The sequence below is a fragment of the Lactuca virosa genome, chromosome 6 (genome assembly GCF_052849685.1).
Source record: "Lactuca virosa cultivar CGN04683 chromosome 6, Lactuca_virosa_CGN04683_v6, whole genome shotgun sequence".
NCBI lineage: Eukaryota > Viridiplantae > Streptophyta > Magnoliopsida > Asterales > Asteraceae > Lactuca > Lactuca virosa.
In genome coordinates this window covers 87,032,718-87,043,935 of record NC_136431.1, presented here as the reverse complement: position 1 = coordinate 87,043,935, position 11,218 = coordinate 87,032,718, and the positions used below count along the sequence as shown (strand labels likewise).

The window sequence follows — 11,218 nt, the reverse complement described above, 5'->3', positions numbered from 1 at the left end:
AAGCATACCGTCATAGTGGTAATACGGAGGTGAAAAAATCGGTTGATCAAATGAAGGTATTAGGGTTGTGGTAGTGTTTGTGGTAGTGGTGGTGTTTGTGGTAGTGGTTGTGCTGGTCGTTGTGGAAAATACGGAAGCATACCGCCATAGTGGTAATACGGAGGTGAAAAAATCGGTTGATCAAATGAAGGTATTGGGGTTGTGGTGTTTGTGACAGGTGTTTTTTCTTTGCTGGGCCTTTTGGAAGAAGACATTTTCAAAAAAGTTGGAGGAAAAGAGAGTAAACGTGTAAAGATTTTGGTTGAATGTGGAGTAAAAAATGGTAAGTATATATATATATATATATATATATATATATATATATATATATATATATATATATATATATATATATATATATATATATATATATAGAGTAAAGTAAAAAAAAATTAAATTCGGACGCAAGGACCATTCAACGGTCAAAAGATGGAGCAACCAATCATAGCATGCAGTCTTTTCTAGCCACATTGCGACCAAAACCGCAGGAAACCGCACCTAGGGGGTGGTGTTTGCGGTCCAGGTGGCATCAATGCGGTTCCAAACCGCAGTCCACTCCCAGCAGCCTGAGATCGAGCAGCGAAGGAGGGGGTATCGACAATAGGCATCACCGAGATGGGAGGAGTAGATGGATTTGGATTTGAAGCAGCTTTCATGTAAGGTGAATACCGGGCATCAACTCTATCAGACCTCCTGAGCTTAACTCTTCCATCAGTAATTACATTAAATTCACCATTTGTAGTGGGTATGATCCGATTAGAGTTTGGGTTGACATTACTTGCGAATGGTCCAAAACATGCAAGAGGGATGGACACATTAACAGGCCCTGGCCCAATTGGAGGTGGGCTACCAGATTCCGGCTTATAAATAGTTTATCTGTTTCAAAGAGTGGCTATTCGACTACTGGTGGTGGGGACTCCCTAGGCGCCAGCTCGATAGGTTTGTTCACATCTGCAATTGTCGGATTCACCACCGGGAGGGTGGCCGCCGGAGTTAGTGCATCCCAGTCATGATTTCGATTTTCTTTGTTCTGATCTTCAGAGAAATACGTATTATCGTTTGGTCTGAGTTCTCCTTCCTCTGCGATCTCTAATTCTTCGTCATCCTCCATCATAAGTGTTTCCGATATTCCTTCATCATCCTCCTCACACTCATTGTCAGATGTCGATCGAGAAATGTCCAACGAGTGGCGCATTAACGGGAGCAACCCATCGCGAAGAGTCGGCCACTCCTCTGTATATTCCTTTACTCCGACCCTGTATAATTTGTTCCCGTCCATGATATTGAGTTCTTCATTGATCCATTTACACGAGGAAGTAAGAATGCCAATTCTACCGGTAGACATATCTGATCTGGATAAGCTTTCCTCAAAAGGGGATAAAATACGCCTGAATCTAACGCCAATCTTTGAGAAGTTTTCATTTCTCCAAAACTTAATAGACAGCGCAACAATTTTTAGCCAAGCAATTCTCTCAAATCAGGAATGTCAAATGTGAAAAGTTATGCAAAAGAAAATCTATGGTACCAACCTTTAGCTCTAATGCATAAACACTTGTATAAAGCAAATAGCAAATGTCTTGAGTTTCATAAAAAAATAAACTTAGTAAAAGATAAAAGAAACAATAGAAGGCAATTAACATTGGGTTTAATAAAAAAAAAATAACGTTAGTAAAATTCGTTTCACGATATTAAATCGGCCAAGAGTGACTAGAGATTAGTCGGTCGACTAGCAACTAGTTATTAATCTGTCTAGTTGGGGATCAGTCGGCGATTAATCAGGGACCTTAAACTATAAATCATTTACATTTAAAAAAAAATACTACCAATATCATGACAAAATAAGTTTAAAAAAAATGCTCTAGGCCAATTTTAAATAGTACTTCACATGTGGGGTCTAGCATGAAGTATTGAAGTGGGATATGCACATTTTCTTCAAAATCAAATATTTTATACGTTTTGCATGTCTTCAAGAACAAATGCTTCAATTTCTAACTTTACCACACTTTATTAACAAATCAATGAGCAAATGTCAATAACAAAGTTCGTGATACATGTTTGGGAGCACCCGTGCATCACCTAGATCAATAGAATCACTGATGCATTGTCATCAATAAAAAGCATTTTCATTAGTCCTTACTATTTGACTTTGCACACTTCATAGACAATTGACAAGATTTGGTTGTATTCATCCATTGTAAGTGTTAGTAAAATCTATAAATGCATTGGCATCAATAAAACTATAAATGAATGGTGTTAATACACTTGCAACAAAAGATGTTCATTTTCTCTCTTTATATCCATTATTTAATCTGATTATCATGAGGAATAACAATGCTACTATGATTAGATATGATTCAGATTGATTCTTAAGAGCATGCATATAATATCCAGACATATAAAAGCAAACACAAGAATTTCAAGTCTCCAAACTCAACTACACAAAACATAAAATCAGTCAACGTGAATGGGTTGACCAAAGAGTAGAAACAAAGGAGTCTTTACTTGTTTCTGATTATCATTTTTCTCCAAGAAATGAGTAGAAGAAGTTCCAATGGTCAACAAACATGATATGTCATCATGATTATCATTCACATCATGATCTGAATCAGAAGAAGGAAAAAGACCCGATTGTAGTTTATGGGTAAGATTAAGATCCGATAATGGGATCTGAAATCCACCATGCCTGGCTCCCTGTATGCTTGTAGGAACATTGTCAGAATGTAAATCTGGTGGTTGAGGTAATCTTAGCTTCTTTCTGTGTGGTGAAAACGGTGTTAGATGAATGAGTGGCATGTTTGGTAATAATTCAACCACCCATGGGCTTACATTCTTCACGTTTTGTAACAAATCTGGTTCATACCAATTAACCTGCATCATGATTCATGAATGAGACAAAATGACCATTTTGCCCTTACATTATTCATCAATTTTTAGGTGATAGGAGAAAATGAAAGACAAATAGGTAAAGGGTTAATGAAAAGATGGGAGAGACAAAAGAGAAGTTTCTTTTTTGGTTATTTGAATGAGACAAAATGACCATTTTGCCCTTACATTATTCATCAATCAATTTTAACGTGAGAGGAAAAAATGAAGGACAAATAGGTAAAGGGTTGATGAAAAGATGGGAGGGACAAAGGAGAAGTTTCTTTTTTGATTATTTGAATGAGACAAAATGACCATTTTGCCCGTATATTATTCATTAATCAATTTCAACGTGAGAGGAAAAAAAGGAAGGACAAATAGGTAAAGGGTTAATGAAAAGATGGGAGAGACAAAAGGGAAGCTTCATTTTTTGAATGAGACAAAATGACCATTTTGCCCTTACATTATTCATCTTGAAAAGAAAAAATGGAAGACAAATAGGTAAAAAAAAAGTGTTAATGTCATAATACTATTAAGTTACCTGAAGTAGACGCCAAGGAGAATTAGGCCATTGAAAAGGGTCAACAACATGAACAGAAGAAACAATTCCCATGAAGCAACTTATACGTGAAGAATCCTCTGTTTCAAAAGCCATTTTGAATCTCATTCCATGACACCATTGAATTTGCAATGAAGCAATCAAAGAAGAAGCCTTCACACAAAACTCAGGTGTACTTGCACGTGGGTAATAAGTAACCTCAAATGGTTCCCCATTCACTGCAAATGATGTAGCTTCAATAACATCTTCAGGTTTCACTTTTCCCCTTACACCAATATTATAATTCATTTTTCTTCCATTGTTTATCATCATGAACTTGTTGTTCCCAGATGAAGAACTCCAGCATTCTGGAGACCCTCTTTTAGCACGTCTAATTCCAACACAAAGATCTCCGTTTTTTGATCTCATGAACACGATTGAATCACCAGCAATTAGTTTTTTTTGGTTCACAAAAGTACTCCAACCAGTGGTTAAAAGATGTCTCCTTGGTGTTCCTCTGTAGATGTGCCTAAACCTCCAAATTTCACCATGAATGTCTTTAGCTATGATTGTTTGAACAGGTGGATCGGATGAGTAATCCAAACGGGGGAAAATTGTTTCTGCACAGCATCTAGGGACAGAAAAACCTCCACCATTGTTTGCGTCAGATTGTGTCAAGGTTTTTGCAAAAGAAGAGGCTTTATCAGAGGATTGATCAGAAAGGTTATGAATCTCCATAAAATTTCTTTGTTCTTCATCATCGAAAGTAGTAATATTGTTTTGAAGTGGATTCAACTTGATCTTCGCATACACTTCATGGGTTTCTAAATCTGCCATGAACTTCACATCAATCACTTTGCAAAGGATGAAAGGTGGAACTCCTCTAGGAATCGCACTGAAATTTACGTTTGTTAGTGTGTGTTCAGCATGGCCTTGTGGAAAATAATAGACCTTCGAATTCGTTAATGGCATCTGAATCAGCCCACCAGCACACGCATGCCATAATTGAGAGTCTACGCTCTTCTCTACCTCTTTCATACTTGTCACTTGTTTTCTAGATCTTTGTAAATGCTGTAGGGAGATTAATATTAAAAAATTCAGGCAGATTCGAATACATTCTACGAATATAACGAATGATGTACAAAAAATTAACAACATAAATAATCATCCTACCAATCACAACTGAAACAGTACGCACATACACTTGTAATGCAAACCACATATACGAAGAATGTGAAAGGAAGAGAGGTACCTGAAGAGATTTAAAAGTTCGTCGGAAGTCGTAAAATCACAAAATATATCACAAACTTCGAGGATTTAGTATCTCAATTAAACCCTAAGTAAGATGAAAGTCCGAAACCAAAAACCAGTTCCACAACCTGAATTCTGTAGCCTCAAATCCACACTATGAACTTTCTACACCAACTTCTTTTGGACGATAAACTGATCGGTAAAAGCCGCAATTCATACACATTAACAGAGCTTCAAGTCTGTCTAATCACGCATTTAACCAGTCGATAATCTCCTTAGAAAGCACTCCATCGTTCATCTAGAATCACCGATACTGTCGAAATTACGAAACACACCACCAATTAGTTAGAATAAGAAAATAGATGGAGTTGTGAGATCATGGCCATAAGTAGGTAGACGAAAATGAAGTAAAAACAAAACTAGAAGTCACAAGCGACAGTAGAGAGCAGAATAGTTAAGAGAGAGAGAGAGAGAGAGAGAAAGAGAGAGAGAGAGAGGCCATGGCAGATACCTCCATAACAAGTGCTGCAGCATTCTCTCTTTGATTTTCTCTCTCTAAAACAGACAGTCTCTCCCGACCCACCTGTAAATGTAAACTTTGTTTCTTTCTTATCGAATTTTCTCTCATTTTAAATTTGATTATATACTAAGTTTGTTTCTTTGGAATTTAGATATTTAATTTAATATAATTTATTATTTACAGAACATGTATTTTATGTATGCACTATGCATGAGTATCATAACGACATAACCATGTAGCATAACATGCTTAAAATGTGTTTTATAAATCATAATAAATGTATGAGAAATTGTCAGAAAAGTCTCAATATTTTCAAGAAAGTTACATTTTAGTCCTAAGATTTTTTTTTTGAACATAAAAGTCCCGATTATTTCATTTTAGCTCAAGTTTACAAAAAAATCATTTTTTTTTCTTTTAACAGGAAATGTCATATTATCGTGTTTTTAAAAATAACCGGGACTTTAATGTTCAAAAAAAAAATCTTGAGACTAAAGTGTAACTTTCCTGAAAATATTGGGATTTTTCTGACGATTTCCCTAAATGTATCCATAACATTAATTATATATGTAGCAAAATAATAAAATATCCATTTACAAGTGTCATTATAAGCACTTCTAACTAAGATAATAATGTTAATAAAGAAGAACAAACTGATAATACATATTTAGAAAGATGTACGATGGAAAATGCTTTGAATTAAATAAAAGTAGATGACGATTTAAGTTGTCAGGTTAGGAGGCCACATTTACACTTGTCCTAGTCTGCGTTTGTTTCTATCCACTCTCAGTCTATACTAATTTTGCAAGTATACTATAAGAAAATTTTAAATGAAAATAACTTAAAAGATAAAAATTCATAAACTTAAAGATAAAAATTCATAAACTCTAGACTATTTTATATTTAGGAAATAGACTTATTAAGGTAATTAACTTTTTGTTTTGTTCACATCTGGATAACTAATTTTTTTTTTTGGTTTGTTTACATCCGGTCATAATAGTCATATGTGAACACTTCTAAAAAAATTCGTTACCTAGATGTGTACAAAAAAAAGATAGTTACCTAGATGTGAACAAACCGAAAAAGTAAGAGTAAATTACACGAATGATCCCTATGGTTTGGGTAATTTGTGCGTTTAGTCTCTAACTATTTTTTTAACTCGAATGATAGTTATTATTTATTTTGTTGAGCATTTGGTCCCGTCTTACCTCAAAAGACTATTATGCAATTTTTAATTTATTTTTTAATTAATACTCTTATTTATGTATTTATTTTTTATATATTTAAAAAAATTAACCGACCCCACATATCTGTATCTCCTCACCCACAACCCACTATCTCTTCATTGAATTTTCCACCACTACAACCCAATAGAAGGGTTGTGGTGTTGGTTCGCCGGAGTTGAATGACCGAAAAAAAAAGATGGTGAAGACGTCGATGTCACTAAAGATGGAAAAGAAATAAAAGTTGAGAATGATGAGAGATGGTACAGTAACTGGTGGGACCCAGCTTAAAATTTTCAAATGTGGTTTCAAGTTTAGGGTGAGGGAGATATAAATATGTGAAATCTATTAATTTTTTTTAATATATAAAAAAATACATAAATAAGAAAATTAATTAAAAAATAAATTAAAAAGGGCACAATAGTCTTTTGAGGTAAGACAGGACCAAACGCACAACAGAAATAAACAGTAAGTATCATTCGAGTTAAAGAATAAGTTAGAGACCAAACGCACAAATTACCCAAACCATAGGGACCATTCATATAATTTACTCTTACCTTTTCGGTTTGTTCACATCTAGATAACTATCTTTTTTTGTACACATCTACGTAACGAACTTTTTGAAAGTGTTCACATATGACCGGTTATGACCGGATGTAACCTGCTACAGCCGGTCATAATAGTCATATGTGAACACTTCCAAAAAATTTGTTATCTAGATGTGTACAAAGAAAATAGTTACTCAGATGTGAACAAACCGAAAAGTTCATTACCTTAATAAATCTATTTCCCTTTATATTTTTATTCAATTGTTTTTACGGTTAAAACAACTATATTTTATACTTTAATTTTATTAATAAATTAATTTACTTATTATTATTATTATTATTATTATTATTATTGTTAATTATTTAAATATTGGTATTTATATAAACAATAATTATTATTTTTATTTAATATTTTTTATATTACTTTTTTAAATAAAATTTTAATATTTATAATTATTTATCATTGTTAATAATATTATTATTTATTGTTATTGTTTTTTTATTTATAAATAGTTATCATATTTACTTTCGTCTTTTAGCATTTTTTTTTTGTAATAATAACTATTGACAGCCAATTAACTAAAAACATATATTCAATTTTTTTTTCGGATTTCAATTTGATTTGAATTTCCTCATAAACATTTTTTTCAACCAAACGTTAATAAAGTAACTATAAAATAAATATACCAAATTTAATCATTTATAAAAACAATTTAACGATTGATTAATGTAGTTTTCAAAAAGTAATTCTCAACAAAATTATCTTGAAAATTAAGCATAGTTTCATTTTGTTATCTGGTTGTTTCTTCTGACCTTAAATCTAACGAAATGCAAAAATAGTCTTTGTGGTTTGTATTTTTTCTTTTTTGGGTTTGTTCCAAATTTTGAATGATTTAGACAAACGTCTTTTGAGCATATTTCTTTGTGGATTTGGTCACCGTTAAACATGAAATGTTTTCTATTTTACCCTCCTAAATATAATTTTTATATTTTGCTATTATTTACTTAAATAAATGTATATTATTAAATAAAAAAATTTCACAACTGTAACGCCCCGATTCTCAGGTATTGATTTTTGTATGAATCATTTTGGGTTTTGGGTCTACTCGACGAGTTGGCCGCCCTACTCGTCGAGTAGTAGCGGGTTGGTCCGCGTGTTTCAGTGATCTACTCGCCGAGTTCAAAAGCGGACTCGATGAGTAGGAGCTGGCAGAGGAAACCCTAGATTTCAGGGCATTTCACACTATTTAAAGGATCATTGGCCTCCCCTATCCTCCCCTGTTACTGCTTCTTGTCCCTCTCAAACCCTAAATCGCGTGTGTGTGTTCTTTTGGTGTGTTCAAGCTTGGAGGAGGAATTTTGGAGGAGGAAACACTTGGGGAAGCAAGGAAATCAAGGCTAGGAACTCGTGGGGAGCTAAGAGATTCATCAGTTGTCACTCTCTGGAAGGTATTAAGCTGCTTCTTTGACTCATCTCTCTTTTAACCTCTTTTGGATGGGTTTTATGAAAGGCTTCTTATGTTTGAGCTAAGATCTGAAGTTGTAACTTCAGATCTGGACTCCCTTTGGCCTCTAGATCCATAAAGTTATCAGCCTTGCCTAGTATGAGCCTTCCCTCAAGTGTGAGACTTCATTGCAAGCTTAGTTTTGTCATTTAAGGGCCTTAAAGCTTTGCATGCACGTAAAGTTTGCAACTTTACGTGATAATCAGGCTTTGAAAGGTTGGATCTACAATATGGAGCCGCTGCATGGCTTAAAAAGCACATGTATGGGTGAAGGTCTGAAGAGACTCGGCGAGTCGCATAGTCAACTCGAAGAGCCTCATGAAGATGGTCCTATACTCGACGAGTTGGATGAACAACTCGGCGAGTCCGATGAAGATTGCCTTGGACTCGGCGAGTCGGCTAGGGTTTTCCCAACCTTTGGACACGTATGAACGCGACGAGTTGTAAGGGGAAACCCGACGAGTTGGCCAAGGGGTTTGCGGCCACTGACACTAGAAACTCGACGAGTCACTCAAGTGACTCGGGGAGTTGGTGAGTTATGTCAGGAACTCGGCGAGTAGTTGAGGGTATTCGACGAGTTGAGGTCAACATGGACTGTTGACCTTGATATTTGACTTTGACCTTGACCAAAGGTTGACCAGTTGACTTCTGAGGGTATTTTGGTAAATTGAATATTGATAGCAAAGGACATTTGTGAATATAGGTGTTGGAGTTGGAGCTACTTTTGGAAGAGTTTGACGCTACCTTCCGAGCTACTTGCGAGGTGAGTTATCCTCACTATATCAACAGGGTCTAAGGCGCCAATGTCGGCCCTTTATGTATTTGTATCTGGATTATGGCATGGTATGTTTATTGATTACATCCTGGTAGTTAGGATGGTGATATGCTTATGCTTAGTGACCTGGTTAGGTCGGTGTCCTGGTTATAGGATGATGCTATGTTAGTGATCGGTTAGGTCTGTATCCCGGTTATTGGGATGTTGCTATGATTAGTGATTTGTTAGATCGGTTTGATTGTTATATGATATGAGTTAGCGTATGATATTTATGTGCACATGTTTGTTTGGTTGGGGGTTGGGTTGAGGCGGTCCTGCTTTGTGCTGTAGGCCAACATACCCGGTGAGCGGTCCGGATAGGTTGTAGGCCCTACGAGGCGGTCCAGTCATGCCGAAGGCTCAGGAGCAGTCCAGATAGGCTGTAGGCCCTGTGAGGCGGTCCAGTCAGGCTGAAGGCTCATTATGCATACTGATCTGTAATTGTTTTTTTTTTATTGTGGCTATTTCGGTATGAGGTTGGTATTTTGGGGGAGCTCACTAAGCTTTCGGGCTTACAGTTCAGTTTATTATTTCAGGTACATCGGGGGATCGCGGCAAGGCGAATGCATGATCGTACAGCTCCTCATGATTTGTTTATGTTTCTGGGAAAACTCTGATATTAGATATTTTGAAACAAACTTTGTAATGATGAATGGTTTTCAAATGCTTTGAAAAAGTTTTAATTTGGCATGAAATTTTTGGGTGTTACAAGTTGGTATCAGAGCCTTGGTTTGAGTGAATTGGAGGAACACTCGTGTGAATCCAATCTCTAATCAAGGAAAGATTTTCAAAATGATTTTAAATGGTTTTCAAAATAAGTAAAAGAGGATGCGAAGTGTACGATCAGCCGGAGCCAGTAAGTGGACCCCAAAATACCATACGGTTATTTGATACTGTGATATGTTAGAACAACATGCTAGTACTAGGCTAGGGATCTTCAGGAATTGCATGATAGAATTGTCTGATTACATGATGCCTGTTAGCCTGGGGTTTTCCTTATATGAGATTGACATCATTACTGTAGTTACTTGTGTGTGCATCACAACTGTATATATTTAAGATCTTATAGCCTGAGAATGTTTGATCTGGCCTTATGTTCTGTTCTTATTGATTAGGGCTTAGGGTAGGATTGGATATTCGAAAGTCTATAGGGTCCAGCGTTATGTATGGCTAGTGAGGGGCCGGGAGGCCAGTTATGAGATATTTAGCATTCCTCTAGGAGTGAGGTATTATCGCTCGCCATGTATATGTATATTGTAGGGTGTTGTGGTGATACTTGAGACAAATATGAGTAGGTGTGGAAGGTAGTATGGGCCCATACTACTGAAAGCACAGGACCCATACGCGTATCAAGGAAGTCACAACCCCTAGTGTTTAGTCGGGAGTTGGTTTCCAGTTATTTATGTGGATTATCTGAGATCTTGTGGAATGTTTCAGAATGGTGAGGACGAGACGCTTCGTGTCTGGATCTGGTTCAGGATCAGGATCAGGAGACGGAGGCCAGGAGGGGCCAACAACACCTGAGCCCGTGGTACAGATGGGTACAGAGGAGTTGGACGCAAGGATTCGGGAGATCCTACATGATGAGGTTGCTGCTGCGTTTCGAGCACAGCTGTCGGAGATGTTTGGGTCTATTAAAACCGCCATGGTCGAGTACTTCGACGAGCGATACGCAGCCCTTGCAGAGACGGCTGCCGCAGCAGCTGCATCAGCTGTATCCGCGGCAGGGGGAGGAGCCAGTAGGGGCTTCCTGTATCGGGACTTCGATAACATGAAGCCCCCTACTTTTGATGGGACACAGGACCCCATCAAGGCGATGAGGTGGATTTCAGATGTGGAGGGGTGTTTCTTTACCTGCTCGTGTCCTACTGACCAAAGGGTCAGGTGTGCTCTGAACCTGCTAAGGTCCGGGGCCAAGGAC

At 36.7% G+C, this 11,218-nt stretch overlaps 1 protein-coding gene across 1 annotated transcript; it reads right to left on the bottom strand.

The window, feature by feature from the left end:
* Positions 1–2,490: 2,490 nt before the first annotated feature.
* On the bottom strand, positions 2,491–4,477 carry LOC145120689 (auxin response factor 18-like). The gene is made up of 2 exons (XM_079056491.1): positions 3,443–4,477; positions 2,491–2,907 (listed from the first exon to the last, which is right to left on the bottom strand). Exons 1-2 carry the CDS (start codon positions 4,475–4,477, stop codon positions 2,491–2,493), a joined length of 1,452 nt encoding a protein of 483 aa, XP_078912617.1.
* Between the last annotated feature and the right edge of the window lie 6,741 nt (positions 4,478–11,218).